Raw genomic sequence first — 20,838 nt, 5'->3', positions numbered from 1 at the left:
ATTTGAGGCTGTGGATGAAGAAGTGTCTGTGTTACCAGCAGAGGGCAACAGCATTACGCAAATGATGTCACGAACATTAAAGGGTTAGTTCACCCAAAAATGAAAATAATGTCATTTATTTCTCACCCTCAAGATCCATAAAGGTACTTAAACATATTTGAAACTATGCATGTGAGTTCGGTGGTTCTATCTTAATATTATAAAGCGACAAGAATACTTTTTGTGCGTCAAAAAAAAAAAAAAAAAAGACTTTTCAATAATATCAAACGACGTACTGCTGAAATCGTGTGACTTTGGCGCTCCGATCCACTGATTCGATTCGTAAAGCTCTGAAGCGGTGTTTTGAAATTGGCCATCACTAGATATTGTTGAAAAGTCTTTATTTTGTTGTTTTTTTGCAGCACAAAAAGTATTCTTGTCGCTTTATAATATTAAGATAGAACCACTGAACTCACTGTATTAAATATGTTTTTAGTACACTGTTAGCAATTTCTGTAAATTACACTGTATTTTACTGTAGAACAGTTATAGTTACTGTATTTTAAAGTTGCATTATGGGAAATATCCCATTGGCGCCAATAAAATACAGTATTTTTCATTTACTGTAAATCGAAATGCAGTAAAAACAAATGAGCGCGAAACCTGACCAATCACAGAGAGGCTCATATTTCCGCTTGGAGAAAGAAGAAAAGGAAGACACCGATGCAAGAACCTTGCAGCTGCAAAGGTGTGTACAAATATTCCTGCTTTTTCTTAACATAATTTGTATTTTTGGTTTAACTAAAAGAAAAAAGAAAAAATGCAGCCACTTAATGGCGCGAAGTCACGTCACACTTAACGGTGTAAAGAGAGAGCTTTGTGACACTCGTCTGGGAAACTCGTTTTAGTTTGAAGAAAACTTAACTTTCTGTGTAAAAATTTATATTTCTTTCTTTTCTTTCCTTTTTAAAGAACGTTTCACCAGCAAAGTATGAACATTAACTGGTTTCTGTCTTGGGTTTGACTACGTTGGGAGCAGGTGAGTGTTCATGTTAACTGTGACAAACTGAGCTTTTGTGGGTTTAATTTAAAGTCAGTCGTTTCGTTGTGATTTTTAATTGCTATATATTCGCTTGGCTTTAACTTATTGCCCCATATGAATGTACAGCATGCATTTATTGCTAGAGTAAAACCCGCAATGTTCGTATGTAAACACTGTGGCGTCTCGGTGGAGACATTACGACCAACGTTATATTCGCCAGTATTTGTGGACACCTAAAATGGCACATTCGTGAAATCACGTGACTTTGGCGCTCCGAACCGCTGATTCGACACGCTGATTCATAACGCTCCGAAGCTTCATGAAGCAGTGTTTTGAAATCATCCATCACTATATAAGTCATTATTTTGTTTTTTTGGCGCACCAAAAATATTCTCGACGCTTTATAATATTAATATTGAACCACTGTACTCACATGAACTGATTTAAATATGTTTTTAGTACATTAATGGATCTTGAGAAGGGAAATGTCATTGCTCCCTATGTAGGCCTCACTGAGCCATCGGATTTCAACAAAAATATCTTAATTTGTGTTCCGAAGATTAACGAAGGTCTTAAGGATGTGGAACGGCATGAGGGTGAGTAATAAATGACATTATTTTCATTTTTGGGTGAATTAACCCTTTAAACATTAAACTTCTGTTATTAACTCGCCCTCATGTTGTTCTAAACACATGACTTTTGTTCATCACAAATTAAGATATTTTTAATCTCTTATCGTTTTTGTCCAGCTACTTAAAGTCCACTCAACCAAAATATTCCAGTTCAAATAGTGCATAAAAACATATTAAAAGCAATTCATATGATATTAGACTTTTATTCACATACAAACATTGGTCATCCAAATACATAGCACATAAATACAGTGTACAGATTCTCAAATTTGAGAACCAATTATGTGTCTTAAACCTCTCAAATCATATGGATTACTTTTACAATGTCTTTATGCACTTGACACTAAAAACTTTGGTTGACTGGATAGACAAAAATGAAAAGAGAAGAATATTATTTAATTTGTGTTCTGTAAATGAATCAGAGTCTTGTGGGTTGAGGGTGAGTAGATGATGACAACATTTTCATTTTTGTTTTAATGTTTAAAATGTTTTTACACATCAACTGATTTAATGAATTCTTTCTTTTATGTAAAGGTTCATTGTGATGATTAACCCCGATAACAGCAAGTGCTCCTCAAAGTAAAAGAAGTGGGAAGATGGTGCAAAGGAAGAACTCTGGCCTGAACCCTCAGGTATCCTCCTTTATTAAAGGGTTAGTTCACCCAAAAATGAAAATGATCCCATAATTTACTCATCCTCAAGTCATCCTAGGTGCATATAACTTTCTTCTTTCAGCCAAACACAAACAGAGTTATATTAAAAAATATCTTGGCTCTTCAAAGCTTTATAATGGGTGTAAATGGTACCATGGTTTTTGAAGCCCAAAAAAGCACATCCATCCATCATAAAAGTAATCCACATGGCTCCAGTAGGTTAATAAGACCTTCTGAAGGGAAGTGATGGGTTTTTGTAAGAAAAATATCCATGTTTATAACTTTATAAACTTTAACAACTGGCTTCCAGTAATGTCCGTACGTGAGTAGTTTTGCTCTTTCCTCTGTGCTTCCGCGTTCACCAGTACGTCATGCATCGGGTCAGAGTTCACTCTTCCGCCGGAATCGACTTGTGTACGACTGTTACCCGAAGCCAATCCTAGTTTATAAAGTTATAAATATTTATATTGCTCTTACAAAAACGCATGGCTTTGCTTCAGAAGCAACCCCCTGGAGTCGTATGGATTTCTTTTATTATAGATGAATGCACTTTTTGGGCATCAAAAAACAAGGTACCAATTACTCCCATTATAAAGCTTATAGAGCCAGGATATTTTTTAATATAATTGGTTTGAAACAAAGTCATATACACCTAGGATGGCTTGATTATATTAAATTGAGTAAATTGTGGGATTATTTTCATTTTTGGGTGTACTAACCCTTTAAGTAGTTTCTGGTTTTCAGCTGGCAAAACAATTAAATGGTTAGTTCACCCAAAAATGAAATTTCTGTCATTAATTACTCACTCTCATGTCATTCCACACCCATAAGACCTTTGTTCATCTTCAGAACACAAATTAAGAAATTTAATGAAATCTACGAGGTTTCTCTCCCTCCAGTGACTGCTACTCAACTACCACATTCAAGGTCAAGAACAGCTAGAAAGACATCATTAAAGTAATTTATGTGACTCAGTGGTTTAACATCAGTTTTATGAAGCGACACAACTGCTTTGCACAAATAAACAAAAATTACCGCTTTATTTTCAAAATAAAATTATCCAAAGCACGTTCACGGAACTACATCAGCTCTCGAGTCAACACACATGCCACGTGGTGCTCTCCCTTCTGGTTTGCAGGTCAAAATTTTTGTAAATAAAGTGGTAAATTATGTTTGTTTTTGTTTTTTTGCAAATAAAGCACTCATGTCGCTTCTTAAAATTAAGCCTAAACCACTGGAGTCACATGGATTACTTTAATGATGTCTGTACTACCGTTCTGGACCTTGAATGTGCTAGTCACAATGTAGGAACAGAAAGCTCTCAGATTTAATCAAAATGATCTTAATTTGTGTTCTGAATGTGAACGAAGGTCACACGGGTTTGGAACAACATAAGGGGGAGTAACCCTTTAAGCTATAAGAGCAAACACATTCCACTGTGGAGAGTTATTTTAAATTTGTAAGCTTTTAAGATTGTTCTTAATATTAAACTTTTATGTATAAATGTTACTGCAGGCTTGGGAAAATTAGAGTTTGTGAAGAAAACTGAAAGTTTAATCTGCAAGAATATTAAAATGTTATTTCAAGTACTACAATTGAACAATTAAAAACAAAATTAAAAACGTTATACAGTTGTGATTGTCTTTTTATTGTTATTTACTGAGACCTGTTAAAATACAGTAATTTACAATTTGTACAGCTTTATAGTAAATAGAAACAGTGGACAACGAATTACAGGAAATTTTACAGTGTAAAGTTATATATTTTTGATTGTATTAAAATATATTACTGGAGAAAAGACCCTAAAATTATTGTATGTTTTACAGTAAAAAAAATACTATACTGTAAATAAGTTTACAGCAAGTTAAATGGTACTGTAAATATTAATACAGTATTTTTACTGTAAGTTCAATTTACAGTAAGTTACTGGCGAACTGCTGCCAGTAAGTTACTGTAATTTCTACAGGAAATTTTTTACAGTGTACCTTTATGGACCTTGAGAGTTTCAATGGCTTTGCTTTCAATGCAGGCCTCACTGAGTCATCGGATTTCATCAACAATATCTTAATTTGATCTAGTGCGCATCTGAAGTGTCTCAGCTGAAGGAAATAATCCATTATTTACTGGCTCAACAAAGTTACATATAAACAAAGTATTTTTGTTCTGAATTAAGATGCAGTCGTCCAGATCCACATCTGAAATGACTTCAGAGGGACAGATGTGTTTTAGTTCTGAGTTTACCTCTAGTTATAAATGCAACAAATCTCCAAACCCTTCAACTGTCATGATGGAAATCTTTCTTCACATGACGGCACATGCTAGTGGATGAGTTGAATCAACTCCACAGCAACTACATAAATTTATCCACTAACCATTCAGAAACGTCTAAAAGTTGTAACTTCTTCCTGAGTCTCTCCATCAGTGTCGACTCCGGTTTGAACAATGTAAGGCTGAACACCGTTACTGACAATCCTCATTTTGTCTGCGTGAGATTCTCCAGCTTTGTTGTTGTCGAGCGACCGAAGTGCGAGCTGTTAAAGCTCCGCCCTCTTCTGGAAAGGGGGCCGGGAGCAGCAGCTCATTTGCATTTAAAGGGACACACACAAAAATGGCATGTTTTTGCTCACACCCAAATAGGGGCAAATTTGACAAGCTGTAATAAATGATCTGTGGGGTATTTTGAGCTGAAACTTCACAGACACATTCTACAGTTTTAGAGATGCTCTGACCCAGTCATCTAGCCATCACAATTTGGCCCTTGTCAAACTCGCTCAAATCCTTACGCTTGCCCATTTTTCCTGCTTCTAACACAGTGGTGTCCAACCCTGCTCCTGGACAGCTACCGTCCTGCAGACTTCAGTTCCAGCCCTGCTCCAACACACCTGTCTGTAATTATCAAGCAAACTTGAACACCTTGATTAGCTGGTTCAGGTGTGTTTGATTGGGGTTGGAGCTGAAATCTGCAGGATGGCAGCTCTCCAGGAGCAGGGTTGGACACCACTATTCTAACACATCAACTTTGAGGACAAAATGTTCACTTGCTGCCTAGTATCTCCCACCCACTAACAGCTGCCGTGATGAAGAGATGATCAGTGGATCACTTCCCCTGTCAGTGCTCATAATGTTATGCCTGATTGGTGTATATTATCAAAAAGGGGCATTATAAGTCCCATTTAACAATTTTGTCAAGTCTTCAAATAAAAATATAATTATGAAAGTCAGACAAGATGCAAAAATCCTGTCCAAGTTCAAGGCTAACATTTATTTTCACATTTTCATGGCAATGTTATGAAGAAATCCCTCAGTAATGATTGTACAGGTATCAGTATTCTCATGTCCAACAGGACTACAAAAACGGTAAGCTTAAATGAACCCAAAATACAAACTGAGATTGATGATCAAATTTTAATTGTTTATACTTTCAGGCCCTATTTTGTATATTTTATTATTAGTGCACCATGCAAATGGTAGCAGATATTTATGCATCATATTTAAAAAAAAAAAAAAAAAAACATTAAATGAACAGCCTTGGATTAGACAAGACAGATAAATGTGTTTGATAATATGTGTAACGTATTTGTACTTTGTACAGAAGATTTTATTTGAAGAAGCGCTGAAGAAAACAGTTGAGCAGTTTTACGGGAACTGAATGATTTGGCAGAATCAGAGAGATTAAACTGAATATTTTACCCATGATGGACTTCATACAACTCAAGTGATTATTCATTTGTCATCACACACAACAATCAAAGCACTCTTCAAGTTAATTAGGTGCTGAGACCTATGTTTCAGTAGATAAAGATGTGAAAAAGGTCTGCAGTCTAAAAATAGTTTCATTAAGTTTAAACTGGAGATAAAAACAGTGCAAACATCAGTGTAACAATTCACTTGTTCTCAATGGTTATATACAAAATGCTATAAATCTTCAGGTGATCATAATCAAACAATCAATCAACATCACACACACCTAACAGCTAAATTAAAGAAATCTATCAAACTAAAAGTGCGTAGTAAACCTCCCTTTGTGTGTGTGTGTGTGTGTGTGTGTGATGAATCGGTGGGATGGACGGTCCACTCCCACATTAAGAGGTGGATACAGTACTGATATAAATAGGTGGATCATTTTATCACTGATCATATCGTCAGATTTAGCGAGTTCACTCTCAAGTCTGGAACAATGTTTGTACGTGGAGTCATCGTCCTTCTCTGTGTCCTAGGTGAGTAATATAATGATTTCATTCACAAAAACAACTGATATTAGAATATTGTTAATTTATCACATGAGAACCTGCAATATTCACTGATACTAACAGTCTTGCTTCATAATGAAGAGTTTATTGTTTCGATAAAGTCTGCACCTTCTTCAAAGTCTTAATTCACCTTTGCTAAAGTAGGACAAATGAAAATTGTAAGATTTAAGTCACGTTCAGACATTTTTAAGTGTGATTTAAGGGATGGTTCACTAAAAAAAAAAAAATGACTTAAGTATTGTTTTTGTCCAACAAAACATTAGACCCCATTGACTTTCATTGTATGGACAAAACAATTAGTTAACATGTATGTTATTTCCTCTTCCATATCATGATAAACTTTAATCCTTGTTTTTTCTTTTTGACACAAACAGTGACCGTATCTGATGGAGCGAGAGAGGTGAGTACATGTATACTGTAGAATTACTTCCCTCCATGTTCAAATAACTCAATGTTATTTTCTGTTTATGTCACCAGCCTAACTGCAAGCCTAACCCGTCTAACGTATGCCCAAGGATCTATAAACCTGTGTGTGGATCTGATGAAAAAACATACAGCAATGAATGCGAACTGTGTGTTGCCAACAAGTGAGTTTAAGTACTGTAGGTTTAAAAATGGATTACAGTCACTTTCAAACTTTAATCCTTAATCTCTCTCTTTTTTCTTTTTTTTTTTTTTCTTTAGGGCATCAAAGACTAAAATCTTAATCGAGAAGCAAGGCGAATGTGATCAACCTGTACAGGTGTGACACAGGAATGGCACCAAAATTCAGCTTGACAGACCTTTAGTCAGCATTATTGTACTCGTGTCTCATTCATTATAACCTGATTGTGTAACGGCTGTAGAATTACTTCCCTCCATGTTCAAATAACTCAATGTTATTTTCTGTTTATGTGACCAGCCTGAGCCTGACCCTATCATGTGCCCAATGTACTATTTACCCGTGTGTGGATCTGATGGAAAAACATACGGCAATGCATGCGAACTGTATGCTGCCAACCAGTGAGTTTAAACAAAGTACTGTAGGTTTAAAAACAGTTTAGAGTCACTTTCAAACTTTACTTTTCACTTTAATTTCTCTTTTTTTTTTTATTTTAAGGGCATCAAAGACCAAAGTCTTTATCGTGAAGCAAGGCGAATGTGATCAACCTGTACAGGTGTGACACAGGAATGGCACCAAAATTCAGCTTGACAGACCTTTAGTCAGCATTATTGTACTCGTGTCTCATTCATTATAACCTGAATGTGTAACGGCTGTAGAATTACTTCCCTCCATTTGCAAATAACTCAATGTTATTTTCTGTTTATGTGACCAGCCTGAGCCTGACCCTATCATGTGCCCAGCGGTCTATAAACCCGTGTGTGGATCTGATGGAAAAACATACGGCAATGAATGCGAACTGTATGCTGCCAACCAGTGAGTTTAAACAAAGTACTGTAGGTTTAAAAACAGTTTAGAGTCACTTTCAAACTTTACTTTTCACTTTAATTTCTCTTTTTTTTTATTTTTTATTTTTTTTTATTTTAAGGGCGTCAAAGACCAAAGTCTTTATCGTGAAGCAAGGCGAATGTGATCAACCTGTACAGGTGTGACACAGGAATGGCACCAAAATTTAGCTTGACAGAGCTTTAGTCAGCATTATTGTACTCGTGTCTCATTCATTATAACCTGAATGTGTAACGGCTGTAGAATTACTTCCCTCCATTTGCAAATAACTCAATGTTATTTTCTGTTTATGTGATCAGCCTAACTGCAAGCCTAACCCGTCTAACGTATGCCCAAAGATCTATAAACCTGTATGTGGATCTGATGGGAAAACATACAGCAATGAATGCATGCTGTGTGTTGCCAACAAGTGAGTTTAAAACAAAGTACTTTAAAAAACAGATTAGAGTCACTTCCAAACTTTAATCTTCACTTTAATCTCTCTCTTTTTTTAGGGCATCAAAGACTAAAATCTTAATCCAGAAGCAAGGTGAATGTGATCAACCTGTACAGGTGTGACACAGGAATGGCACCATAATTCAGCTTGACAGACCTTTAGTCAGCATTATTGTACTCGTGTCTCATTCATTATAATCTGAATGTGTAACGGCTGTAGAATTACTTCCCTCCATGTTCAAATAACTCAATGTTATTTTCTGTTTATGTGACCAGCCTGAGCCTGACCCTATCATGTGCCCAATGTACTATTTACCCGTGTGTGGATCTGATGGAAAAACATACGGCAATGCATGCATGCTGTATGCTGCCAACCAGTGAGTTTAAACAAAGTACTGTATGGTTAAAAACAGTTTAGAGTCACTTTCAAACTTTAATCTTCACTTTAATTTTTTTTTTTTTTTTAAGGGCGTCAAAGACCAAAGTCTTTATCGTGAAGCAAGGCGAATGTGATCCACCTGTACAGGTGTGACACAGGAATGGCACCAAAATTCAGCTTGACAGAGCTTTAGTCAGCATTATTGTACTCGTGTCTCATTCATTATAACCTGAATGTGTAACGGCTGTAGAATTACTTCCCTCCATTTGCAAATAACTCGGTGTTGTTGTTTTTTATGTGATCAGCCTAACTGCAAGCCTAACCCATCTAACATATGCCCACTGAACTATTCACCCGTGTGTGGATCTGATGGGAAAACATACAGCAATGAATGCATGCTGTGTGCTGCCATCAAGTGAGTTTAAACAAAGTACTTCACGTTTAAAAATGGATTACAGTCACTTTCAAACTTTAATCTTTAATCTCTCTCTTTATTTAGGGCATCAAAGACTAAAATCTTAATCCAGAAGCAAGGCGAATGTGATCAAACTCTAGGAGTGACACAGGAATGGCACCATAATTCAACTTGACAGACCTTTAGTCAGAATTATTGTACTCGTGTCTCATTCATTATAACCTGAATGTGTAACGGTTTAATCCTTAAATAAATGCAGCATATTGAAGCTGTTCTGTTTGGTTCTGTTTTCTCCCTCGAATCTTGGAAAGACGAGACAAAATTGAAGATTTACTTTGAAGGAGGCACACAAACCATAACTAGAGAGTAGAATATCACAAAGTGTGTGTAAGCTTTTGACACCCTGTTAAAATCATTTTCAGGTAGACTCAGTCATCAGTTGGAAACGGGCGCTGTGGGAGAATGATCGAGCAGATACAAAGACAGTGTAGTACCATAACATTCTCTAGTTTATTAAGGAAGAAGGGTCATATTTAAAGCAAACAATTAATCTCACACACACCTAACAGCCAAACTAAACAAGTCTGTCAAATGCAAGGTGCGTAGTAAACCTCCCTGTGTGTGTGTGTGTGTGTGTGTGATGAATCGGTGGGATGGACGGTCCACTCCCACATTAAGAGGTGGATACAGTATTGATATAAATAGGTGGATCATTTTATCACTGATCATATTGTCAGATTTAGCGAGTTCACTCTCAAGTCTGGAACAATGTTTGTACGTGGAGTCATCGTCCTTCTCTGTGTCCTAGGTGAGTAATATAATAATTATATTCACAAAAACAACTGATATTAGAATATTGCTAATTAAAGGTGCAATATGTAAGATTTTTGCAGTAAAATATTCAAAAACCACTAGGCCAGTGTTATATATTTTGTTCACTTGAGTACTTACAATATCCCAAATGTTTCCAACTATTTGTAAATCGTGAGAAAATGGCACCATAATTCAGCTTGACAGACCTTTAGTCAGCATTATTGTACTCGGGTCTCATTCATTATAATCTGAATGTGTAATGGCTGTAGAATTACTTCCCTCCATTTGCAAATAACTCAATGTTATTTAATCACACACACCTAACAGCCAAACTAAACAGGTCTGTCAAACGCAAGGTGCGTAATAAACCTCCCTTTGTGTGGGTGTGATGAATCGGTGGGATGGACGGTCCACTCCCACATTAAGAGGTGGATACAGTATTGATATAAATAGGCGAATCATTTTATCACTGATCATATTGTCAGTTTTAGCGAGTTCACTCTCAAGTCTGGAACAATGTTTGCACGTGGAGTCATCGTCCTTCTTTGTGTCCTAGGTGAGTAATATAATGATTTAATTCACAAAAACAACTGATATTAGAATATTGCTAATTAAAGGTGCAATATGTAAGATTTTTGCTCACTTGAGTACTTACAATATCCCAAATGTTTCCAACTATTTGTAAATCGTGAGAAAATTGCAATTTTAACCAAGGCTCCGGGACGTGTGAAGAGTCGCCTGTCAATTGTGTCATACCTGCGTTACCCTCGGTTTCCGGTTTATTTTGTAGAAACCTTGGAAACACCAAAGATGCTTTAATATATTACATGTTTTAATAGACAAGGGAACAACTGTTTTGATATATTTATAGACAGAAAACTAATTATTGTTATATAGCTCAACACGTTTAGTCTTATTGTTTAAATCTAATTTTCTTGATTTTTTGTGAGTACCATGCTTTACCACGCCTCGGAGAAAAACACTATTTTGTGAAGTAGCTAACATAGCATAATCAGATGCAGCTTTATTTTTAGTAACAGTAATACAGCATTTTCTCCATCATACAATACGTTTTAAAATGAATTGCATGCCATTTATCAACACAAGCCATCCAGTATTTAATATGATATTCTAAAATTGATCTATCTTACTGCAGTGTGTAACAGTGTCTCACAGCAGCCGCCGAGCGAACGCTCAGAGTAACGTTATAACGTCATTTTCAACACACTCAAATGTATCTAATATGATAAACAGAGCTGTGTTACCTCATACTCATGACCGGAAAAGCGGAAGCGGCGGCAGCGACTGTGGCATAATAAAAGTTCCGCTGCTCGTGAGGCGTGTGTTGCGCAATCGCTCCAGCGGCCTCGTTCAGCTCCCACAACACTCGGTCCTGCTCTGCTTCATACTACAATAACATTAATAATCGCATCTATGAATATGATTTTTTCCCGAGTCCTATCCCGATTCTTTTGCACCGTCCGTTCAGGTGAAGATTCCATGCTCAAACTTGGCATCATTAAGCTACGTTTTGAATAGGACTCTAGCGACCTCTAGCGGACAGAAATCCTACATATTGCACCTTTAAGGGATGGTTCACTTAAAAAATGACACAAAGTAGTTTTTGTCAAACAAAACAACATTAGACCCATTTGACTTTCATTGTATGGGCAAAACAAGAAGTTAGTGTGTATGTTAATTCTTCTTGCCATATCATGATAAACTTTAATCCTTGTTTTTTCCTTCTTAACACAAACAGTGGTCGTATCTGAGGGAGAGAGAGCGGTGAGTAAATAAAGACTGTAGAATTACTTCCCTCCATGTTCAAATAACTCAATGTTGTTTTCTTTATGTGACCAGCCTGAGCCTGATCCTGAGCCTGAGCCTGAGCCTAGCTTTTGCCCAATGATCTATTTCCCCGTGTGTGGATCTGATGGAATAACATACGGCAATGAATGCCTGCTGCGTGCTGCCAGCCAGTGAGTTTAAACAAAGTACTGTAAGTTTAAAACAGTTTAGAGTCACTTTCAAACTTTAATCTTCACTTTAATATCTCTGTTTTTAGGGGATCAAACACTAAAATCGTTATCCTGAAGCATGGCAGATGCGATGAAGATCTGCAGGAGTGACACAGGAATGGCACCACAATTCAGCTTGACAGACCTTTAGTCAGCATTATTGTACTCGTGTCTCATTCATTATAACCTCATTGTGTAACGGTTTAATCCCTAAATAAATGCTGTATATTGAAGCTGTTCTGTTTGGTTCTGTTTTCTCCCTCGAATCTTGGAAAGACGAGATAAAATAGGTGAAGATTTACTTTGAAGGAGGCACACAGACCATATCTAGAGAGTAGAATATCATAAAGGGTGTGTGAGCTTTTGACACCCTGTTAAAATCATTTTCAGGTAGACTCAGTCATCAGTTGGAAACGGGCGCTGCAGAGAATGATCGAGCAGATACAAAGACAGTGTAGTACCATAACATTCTCTAGTTTATTAAGAAAGAAGGGTCATATTTAAAGCAGAATCCTCCACGATGTCCAGACCGTCCAATCACAGTGCTCAAAGATCAACCCCTACCATATATGGCATATTAAGAAATATAATAAGCGAGGTCAGATGTTCAAATGTATGTGTGAGTGTATAAGTGTGTCCAAGGCCTAGTTCTTGTTTTGTCTAGGTGTGTCTAAAGAAGTTACACAAGGGAGTCTTACACAAGAATAGTCAAAAGTGGAGTCGAAGAAATAAGAAAATATTAACACAGAGAATGCACCACTAAAAACCTCAAGTGCGTTCCATTCGACCGGTTTAAAAATGTGCCCTGCAAAGTGGACAGCACAGGGAATAAGGGAACATGGATACATCACTTCACAGAAAGTGGAGAGGAAAACTTACCCACCAATCAGCAGTAGGGGGCGTGTCCACTCATGATGGGGGAGTACAGAGAGTAAGCCAATCAGCAGAAGTGGGCGTGTCCACTCATGATGGGGGAGGAGAGAGAGAGAGTGAAAGAGGGCGATTTGAAGAAAAACTGTAGAAAGAGAGATGTTCTTCCATTTTTTTGTTCTTTCTTGTTGTTCATTCATCATGAAGCATTAATTTGCTTCGATTCAGCTGTGATAACGAGACATCCACTCTTGCATTGCATGTTCATACGTTTTGGGGGTGGAGCAATAAAGGAAGGGGTGTGTTTGTTTGGGTTGATTTTTAAATATCAACAGTGTTTCTCAGAAATTGCTTACTGCACCTTTAAGGACTGGTCTGAGCTCTTCTAGTTCTGGTGTGACACGCTCACGTGAGGGGCTTGAGTTTCCCATTCATCACATTGACTGTCTTTTACATAGTCATTATATTAATATTACCACAAGAACTTTAGAACTGCATTACACATAATGCAAAATTGAAGGCACTTTTTGGTCTCTAACAAGAATGCCTGCATTTCTATTTTAAAGTTCAGATTATGATACCCTGTGCTATTCTTTCACTCGGTTTAGGATTATTACAAAAAACGTAAATTATGCAATTATAATTTATTATTTTTGGGCATGCTCAAACCACGACAGCTGCATAATAATACTCATCATTAGCATCAGCGCCACTTGCAGATTGAGCAGAAGTCGGCTGTTAGTCTGAGGGATCTGGCACAGGTGACGGCACAGAAGAGGAAGTGCTGCTTTATACCCGTCCAAGCTTTTTTAAGGCAATAACAGATCTTTTCCGTTCTTTAGGTTTTTCTAAAACAAAGAAGAGCAGATAACACAATTATTAGGAACATTTCTGACCTCAAATTAAATGATCTCCACAAGCTAGGCCTCCATACCTGAAGCCTCTGCTGGCTCAAAAAGCACTTCACCTGGCAGCACCGTGTCTGGGATGCTTTCCGAACCGGATAACATCCCATCGCTCAGCTCCTCAAGGTCTAGTGTTTGTGTAGAGTCGCCACACTGAGCTTCTGTAGAGTCTGTCGAGTCTGTTAGAGGCACCAAAGACTCCACCGCGTCCACGCCACTGCAGAGTAACGGCAGCTTCAGAGCCTCACGGGCTCTCCGGAAGAATGATCGGGTCTTCTTCCAACGTATGCGTTTGTCAGTCTTCTTTACATTGTCCTCAGTCCAGTGTAGTGACATTGGCTCCGGTCTTGTGTGGAATAGTCTCGACAGTCACTTCACCCGGCAACACAAAGTCCGAACATCTGCTCTGAACGCTAAGGCTCTCTGTTCGCTGCTCAGAGATGCACGTGACGTCCGAGCCAGGTGTAGTGTCTTCAGTCTGTGTTTCTGTGGACTCTAAACCTGCGTAATGTGGCTTAGAAGGTGGAGGCACAAAACACTCCTCTGAGTCCTGACAGCAGAAGCGGAGGAAGCCGTTCTCCACAGCCTTCTGTGCTCTGTGCAAGAATAAACGGATTCCTGCCTTGTGGGGACTTGTAAGTTTTTCTAAAATTAAAGAAAACACATATATTAGAAACATCTCTGACCACAGATTAAATTTAAATAACATTTTACCGTAATATTCATATGGTCACACTAGTCTTTGAGCGCCACTGACTTCCATTCATGCATGCAAGTGTGGAAAGAAATTTTGCATTCGCATACGAAAGTTCAAGTGTGGTGATACTCTAAAGATAACTATAATGATAGCTTTAACGTTCACAGCAATGCACAATAAGATTGTGGTTATGTCTGGCCCTGTCCCAAAAGGCCTGTTGGCTTGCGAGCGCAGCCAACAGTCAAAGTGGCGTTACGTCACAAAAGTGCGGACTCAGAGGAAGACCGTGAGGGTTTAGGGTGCCATTTGGGACCGGGCCATAGACTGTTGGGTAGAAGTCTGCTGTGGAGCTCACACCAGTGCTCGGCAAAAGTGTGCAATCGAAGGCGCATATTGACCGCAAAGGGGGCGCTCATGAGCACCCTTCTGAAACCTAAAATTGACAAATGGGACACCCTACGGTCTCGTGGACTTAACGGACAAGCGCACACAGCAGCCATTGTAAGTCCACAAGACTGAAAGTTCTATGAAGTGTGCCATTTGGGACGGGGCCTTCAAATGCACTTTCGGACTTGTGGACTTAAAATGGCACGTGTCCGTTAAGTCCGTTAATGTTCCTCGTAATCTTGAATTAAAATAACTTCCCCTCCCTCTCTCAGCGACGTCACTTCTCTTCTCTGATGACGAGGGCGGGGCAACCTGTCACTCACATGAGATCCACCAATAGCAAACCACAACCCACGGACAAAATCAAGCTCCGCCCTACATTTGTTCATGTTTGAGAAGCCGTTTCACTCGGATATACGGCACAATAGGGATGAAAAGACTATTGCGATTTCAATGCTGGAGCTCAAGAAAAAAAAAGCAAATGGAGAATAATTAGCATAGCTGCTGTTCATAACATTAAGCAAAGATAGTCATGTGCAATTGATCTGATATGAGATGCATTATGTGAATGCTTGGCTAAAGAGATGCGTCTTTAATCTAGATTTAAACTGGGTGAGCGAGTCTGAGCCCCGAACATTATCAGGAAGGCTATTCCAGAGTTTAGGAGCCAAATGTGAAAACGCTCTCCCTCCTTTATAGGACTTAGCTATCCTAGGTACAACCAGAAGTCCAGAGTTTTGTGATCTTAAAGAGCGCGAAGGATTGTAGGGCGATAAAAGATACCAACACTCGAAAAAATGCTGGGTTAAAAACAACCCAAGTTGGGTTGAAAATGGACAAACACAGCGATTGGGTTGTTTTATTTAACTCAACTATTGTTTAAAAATTACTGTATTGCTTGCCTAAAATGAGCCCAAAATATGTTGGAAATTAAAATGTATTAATATGTTTCAGAAATTTCCAATATATTTTGTGTTCATTTTAAGCCAGCCATATAGTAATTTTAAAACAATAGTTGGGTTAAATAAAACTACCCAATCGCTGTGTTTGTCCATTTTCAACCCAACTGGGGTTGTTTTTAACCCAGCATTTTTTTGAGTGTAGTAGCAGTGGAAACCATGTTTTAGTTTTCATTTATTGGCTATAGCCTATAATTAATGATATTATATGCATTCAGTCATTGCATAAAGTCGTTTAGTCAAAGTTCTTTAATCAAAATATCTTTACATATTTTATTAACCTCGGTATAAGTTTAGGAAAAGGCGACAGATGTTTAAGAGAAAATGAAGAGGCTGTGGATGAAGAAGTGTCTGTGTTACCAGCAGAGGGTGACAGCATTATGCAAATGATGTCACAAACATTAATTTCTATAATTCTATAACACTCTTAATTAAAGCTTCTTTATTGGCATCTATATGTTTCCATGAGGAACCTTCAACATTCCCACTGCACGTTTCTTTATAGTGGTTCTTTAGATTATTAAAATGTTCTTCGCATTAAGAAAAAAGTGGTTCTTTTAAGGACTGATCACTGAAATGTTCTTTGAGGAACTAAAAATGTTTTTTCAGTGGCACCACTGTGTAAACCCCCTTTTAGGATCTTTATTTTTAACAGTATGCTGTGCAAATCCAAATATAAAAAGCTATGAAGGCCATCAGAAATTTGACTTTTAATTAATTCAATCCTTGAATTAGAGATGCACCGATATATCGGCCAATAATCGGTATCGGCTGATAAAAGCAAATTTTCACACTATCAGCCGATAGTTTAAAAACAGCCGATAGTCAGGGGCGATATATCCTGTCAATCAAAAGAGGGCAGGAAAATGCACTGAATTTGTGCTTTGTGTAAAGAAAATGCTAAGAAACCAGTTTGATGTTCAATATTAATTACATGAATTAATAACATTCAGAAAGTTAATTTAATCTTCAGAGTTTAGTTGATGTGTGTTAATATTAATTTGAGTAATGTGTTTGTTTATAACTGATACCAGTTACTCTGAAACAAGTTGATGAAATGGAGAGAATAAAGTTTTGCCTGATTAATGATTAATTTGCCTTTCTTTCAAAATGTAATAATTAAAAATACGATTAATTACTAATTATAATGAAATTATCATTAATATAAAATAAGGTATAAAAGGCAGAACCCCCAAACTATCGTTATCGGTATCGGCAGATATCATCGGTATCGGTGGAGAAATTTAGAATCGGTGCATCTCTACCTTGATTCAGTCCTTGCTATTTTTAAGATTTATATGATTTTAACCGTGTCTATTAATAGGTAAAGCTACAGTAACATCTTCAGCTAGTCAGCTTGAGATCTTTCCATCTAAACTGGTTAAATCTCTTAAGCCTTGTAGTGAATGTTTTATGAGCAGTAGGATAATCTCTATTAGTTAGAAAGAACCATATTCATCCGCACAGAGCCGAAACACAACCACAACAATGTTATTCTGCAAATTGCAGTTTTGTTTTTTAACCGCTAGAGGGCCAAAAGTTACATAGCATACCTTTAGTAGGGATGCACTGATATGAAAATTTTGGCCGATACCGATAACCGATAATCGATAATTATTTATATTTGAAAGCCGATAACCAATATATTGGCCGATAATTCTAAATTCAAATTTTTATATAATTTTTGAGCCTGATTACAAAAACAAAAGTCTCTCCATTAAAGGTCTTGTCCCAAGCACACGATTATAATGTTCTCATTATAATTTTATGTATTTTATATGATGCACATGTTGTACATTAACTGTATTTTCCTTTTTGAAGTGATTTCAATCATATTTCAAGCAATTCAAAACCACCATGGTGAACAGTGCGCATCTGAAGTGTCTCAGCTGAAGGAAATAATCCATTATTTATTGGCTCAACAAAGTTACATATAAACAAAGTATTTCCTTTCTGAATTAAGATGCAGTCGTCCAGATCCACAACTGAAATGACTTCAGAGGGACAGATGTGTTTTAGTTCTGAGTTTACCTCTAGTTATAAATGTAACAAATCTCCAAACCTTTCAACTGTCATGATGCAAATCTTTCTTCACATGACGGCACATGCTAGTGGATGAGTTGAATCAACTCCACAGCATCTACATAAATTTATCCACTAACCATTCAGAAACGTCTAAACGTTGTAACTTCTTCCTGAGTCTCTCCATCAGTGTCGACTCCGATTTGAACAATGTAAGGCTGAACACCGTTACTGACAATCCTCATTTTGGCTGCGTGAGATTCTCCAGCTTTGTTGTTGTTGAGCGACCGAAATGCGGTCGCTCATTTCTGGAAAGGGGGCCGGGAGCAGCAGCTCATTTGCATTTAAAGGGACACACACAAAAACGGCGTGTTTTTGCTCACACCCAAAAAGGGCGGCAAATTTGACAAGCTATAATAAATGATCTGAGGGGGATTTTGAGCTGAAACTTCACAGACACATTCTGGGGACACCAGAGACTTATATTACATCTTGTGAAAAGAGGCATTAAAGGTCCCTTTAACAATTATGTCAAGTCTTTGAATAAAAATATAATTTATCAGTTCAGACAAGATGCAAAAATTCTGTCCAAGTTCAAGGCTAACATTTATTTTCACATTTTCATGACAATGTTATGAAGAAATCCCTCAGTAATGATTGTACGGGTATCAGTATTCTCACATCCAAAAACGGTAAGCTTAAATGAACCAAAAATACAGAATGAGGTTGATGATCAAAATTTTATTTTTTATACTTTCAGGCCCTATTTTGTATATTTTATTATTAGTGCCTCATGCAAATGGTAGCAGATATTTATGCATCATATTTTTTTTAAAAATCATTAAATGAACAGCCTTGGATTAAACAAGACAGATAAATGTGCAAAAAAATACTTGATAATATGTGTAATGTATTTGTACTTTGTACAAAACATTTTCTTTGAAGAAGCGCTGAAGAAAACAGTTGAGCAGTTTTACGGGAACTGAATGATTTGGCAGAATCAGAGAGATTAAACTGAATATTTTACCCATGATGGACTTCATACAACTCAAGTGATTATTCATTTGTCATCACACACAACAATCAAAGCACTCTTCAAGTTAATTAGGTGCTGAGACCTATGTTTCAGTAGATAAAGATGTGAAAAAGGTCTGCAGTCTAAAAATAGTTTAAACTGGAGATAAAAACAGTGCAAACATCAGTGTAACAATTCACTTGTTCTCAATGGTTATATACAAAATGCTATAAATCTTCAGGTGATCATAATCAAACAATCAATCAATCAACATCACACACACCTAACAGCTAAATTAAATAAATCTATCAAACTAAAAGTGCGTAGTAAACCTCCCTTTGTGTGTGTGTGATGAATTGGTGGGATGGACGGTCCACTCCCATTAAGAGGCGGATACAGTACTGATATAAATAGGCGGATCATTTTATCACTGATCATATTGTCAGATTTAGCGAGTTCACTCTCAAGTCTGGAACAATGTTTGTACGTGGAGTCATCGTCCTTCTCTGTGTCCTAGGTGAGTAATATAATAATTTCATTCACAAAAACAACTGATATTAGAATATTGTTAATTAAAGGATGGTTCAGTTAAACAAATGTCACAAGAAGTTAGTGTGTATGTTATTTCTTCTTGCCATATCATGATAAACTTTAATCCTTGTTTTTTCTTCTTGACACAAACAGTGGCCGTATCTGATGGATTGGTGAGTATATAAAGACTATAGAATTACTTCCCTCCATGTTCAAATAACTCAATGTTGTTTTCTTTATGTGACCAGCCTGAGCCTGGATATTGCCCAAAGATCTATTCACCCGTGTGTGGATCCAATGGAATAACATACGACAATGCATGCCTGCTGCATACTGCCAACTTGTGAGTTTAAACAAAGTACTGTAGGTTTAAAAACATTTTAGAGTCACTTTCAAACTTTAATCTTCACTTTAATCTCTCTCTGTTTTTAGTGGATCAGACACTAAAATCGTTGTCGTGAAGCAAGGCAGATGCGATGAAGATCTGCAGGAGTGACACAGGAACGGCACCACAATTCAGCTTGACAGACCTTTAGTCAGCATTATTGTACTCGTGTCTCATTCATTATAACCTGAATGTGTAACGGTTTAATCCTTAAATAAATGCAGCATATTGAAGTTGTTCTGTTTGGTTCTGTTTTTTCCCTCAAATCTTATCTAGAGAGTAGAATATCATAAAGGGTGTGTGAGCTTTTGACACCCTGTTAAAATCATTTTCAGGTAGACTCAGTCATCAGTTGGAAACGGGCGCTGTGGGAGAATGATCGAGCAGAACAAAGACAGTGTAGTACCATAACATTCTCTAGTTTATTAAGGAAGAAGGTTCATATTTAAAGCAGGTTAACATTTAGTTATTCATTAATGAAGAATCAGTATTCTACACAGGAACAAATAAGTAATGCATTATTAACACTCTAGTAACTACTATTAACTAACAAGAAACTCTGATTAATGAATTAGTAAGTAATAGTGATCAGTTGAAGGTAGTAGTTCACTATTAGCTAATCAGTAACTACTGTTTTTTCATTCCTCCCAGAGAACTACTGAGAACTACTATATACAGGTTCATAATTAACATGAATGATGCATAATGTATAATTAATTCTAAAGTAAAGATCATGGTAACACACTAGTAATGACTGAAGTATTATCAAATCCTTCAGAAAAAATGACTAATTACTTGGATCAGTATTATAAAGTGAAAAACATGATAACTCTCTCGTAACTACTGAAGTCATTGTAAACTTTTGAGGTTTTTGCACATTTTTGTACAGTAATTCCTTCTGATGTATTTGGTAACACTTAAGTAATTACTAGTGGGTTACCATGATCTTCACTTTAGAATACTGATCCAAATAATTAGTAGTTCCTTTAGAATTATGTTGTAAC

The 20,838-nt window shown here is 37.0% G+C and overlaps 2 protein-coding genes across 14 annotated transcripts; both read left to right on the top strand.

Moving 5' to 3' along the window:
- The first annotated feature begins 5,567 nt into the window (after nt 1-5,567).
- Nucleotides 5,568-20,067, top strand: LOC127494661 (ovomucoid-like). 13 transcript variants are annotated; one of them, XM_051860708.1, is made up of 17 exons: nt 6,106-6,523; nt 6,931-6,956; nt 7,034-7,143; nt 7,241-7,298; nt 7,458-7,558; nt 7,656-7,713; nt 7,873-7,973; nt 8,086-8,143; nt 8,303-8,412; nt 8,498-8,555; nt 8,715-8,815; nt 8,907-8,964; nt 9,123-9,232; nt 9,317-10,040; nt 19,603-19,622; nt 19,698-19,792; nt 19,882-20,067. In XM_051860708.1, exons 1-14 carry the CDS (start codon nt 6,484-6,486, stop codon nt 9,405-9,407), a joined length of 1,080 nt encoding a protein of 359 aa, XP_051716668.1. In that variant the 5' UTR covers nt 6,106-6,483; the 3' UTR covers nt 9,408-10,040; nt 19,603-19,622; nt 19,698-19,792; nt 19,882-20,067. The 13 variants fall into 13 exon arrangements, 11 of the variants coding, with proteins under 11 accessions (XP_051716673.1, XP_051716671.1, XP_051716677.1 ...); XM_051860711.1 differs by lacking the exons at nt 7,458-7,558; nt 7,656-7,713 and having other exon boundaries at nt 5,569-6,523; XM_051860712.1 differs by lacking the exons at nt 8,303-8,412; nt 8,498-8,555 and having other exon boundaries at nt 6,104-6,523.
- Nucleotides 10,541-12,296, top strand: LOC127494664 (PI-actitoxin-Avd5a-like). Its single transcript, XM_051860721.1, has 4 exons — nt 10,541-10,601; nt 11,805-11,830; nt 11,906-12,024; nt 12,111-12,296. Exons 1-4 carry the CDS (start codon nt 10,562-10,564, stop codon nt 12,172-12,174), a joined length of 249 nt encoding a protein of 82 aa, XP_051716681.1. The 5' UTR covers nt 10,541-10,561; the 3' UTR covers nt 12,175-12,296.
- Nucleotides 20,068-20,838: the final 771 nt, after the last annotated feature.

Source organism: Ctenopharyngodon idella, chromosome 14, assembly GCF_019924925.1.
Source record: "Ctenopharyngodon idella isolate HZGC_01 chromosome 14, HZGC01, whole genome shotgun sequence".
NCBI lineage: Eukaryota > Metazoa > Chordata > Actinopteri > Cypriniformes > Xenocyprididae > Ctenopharyngodon > Ctenopharyngodon idella.
The sequence above is the reverse complement of the archived record's forward strand: the minus strand, read 5'-3'. Positions and strand labels throughout refer to the sequence as shown.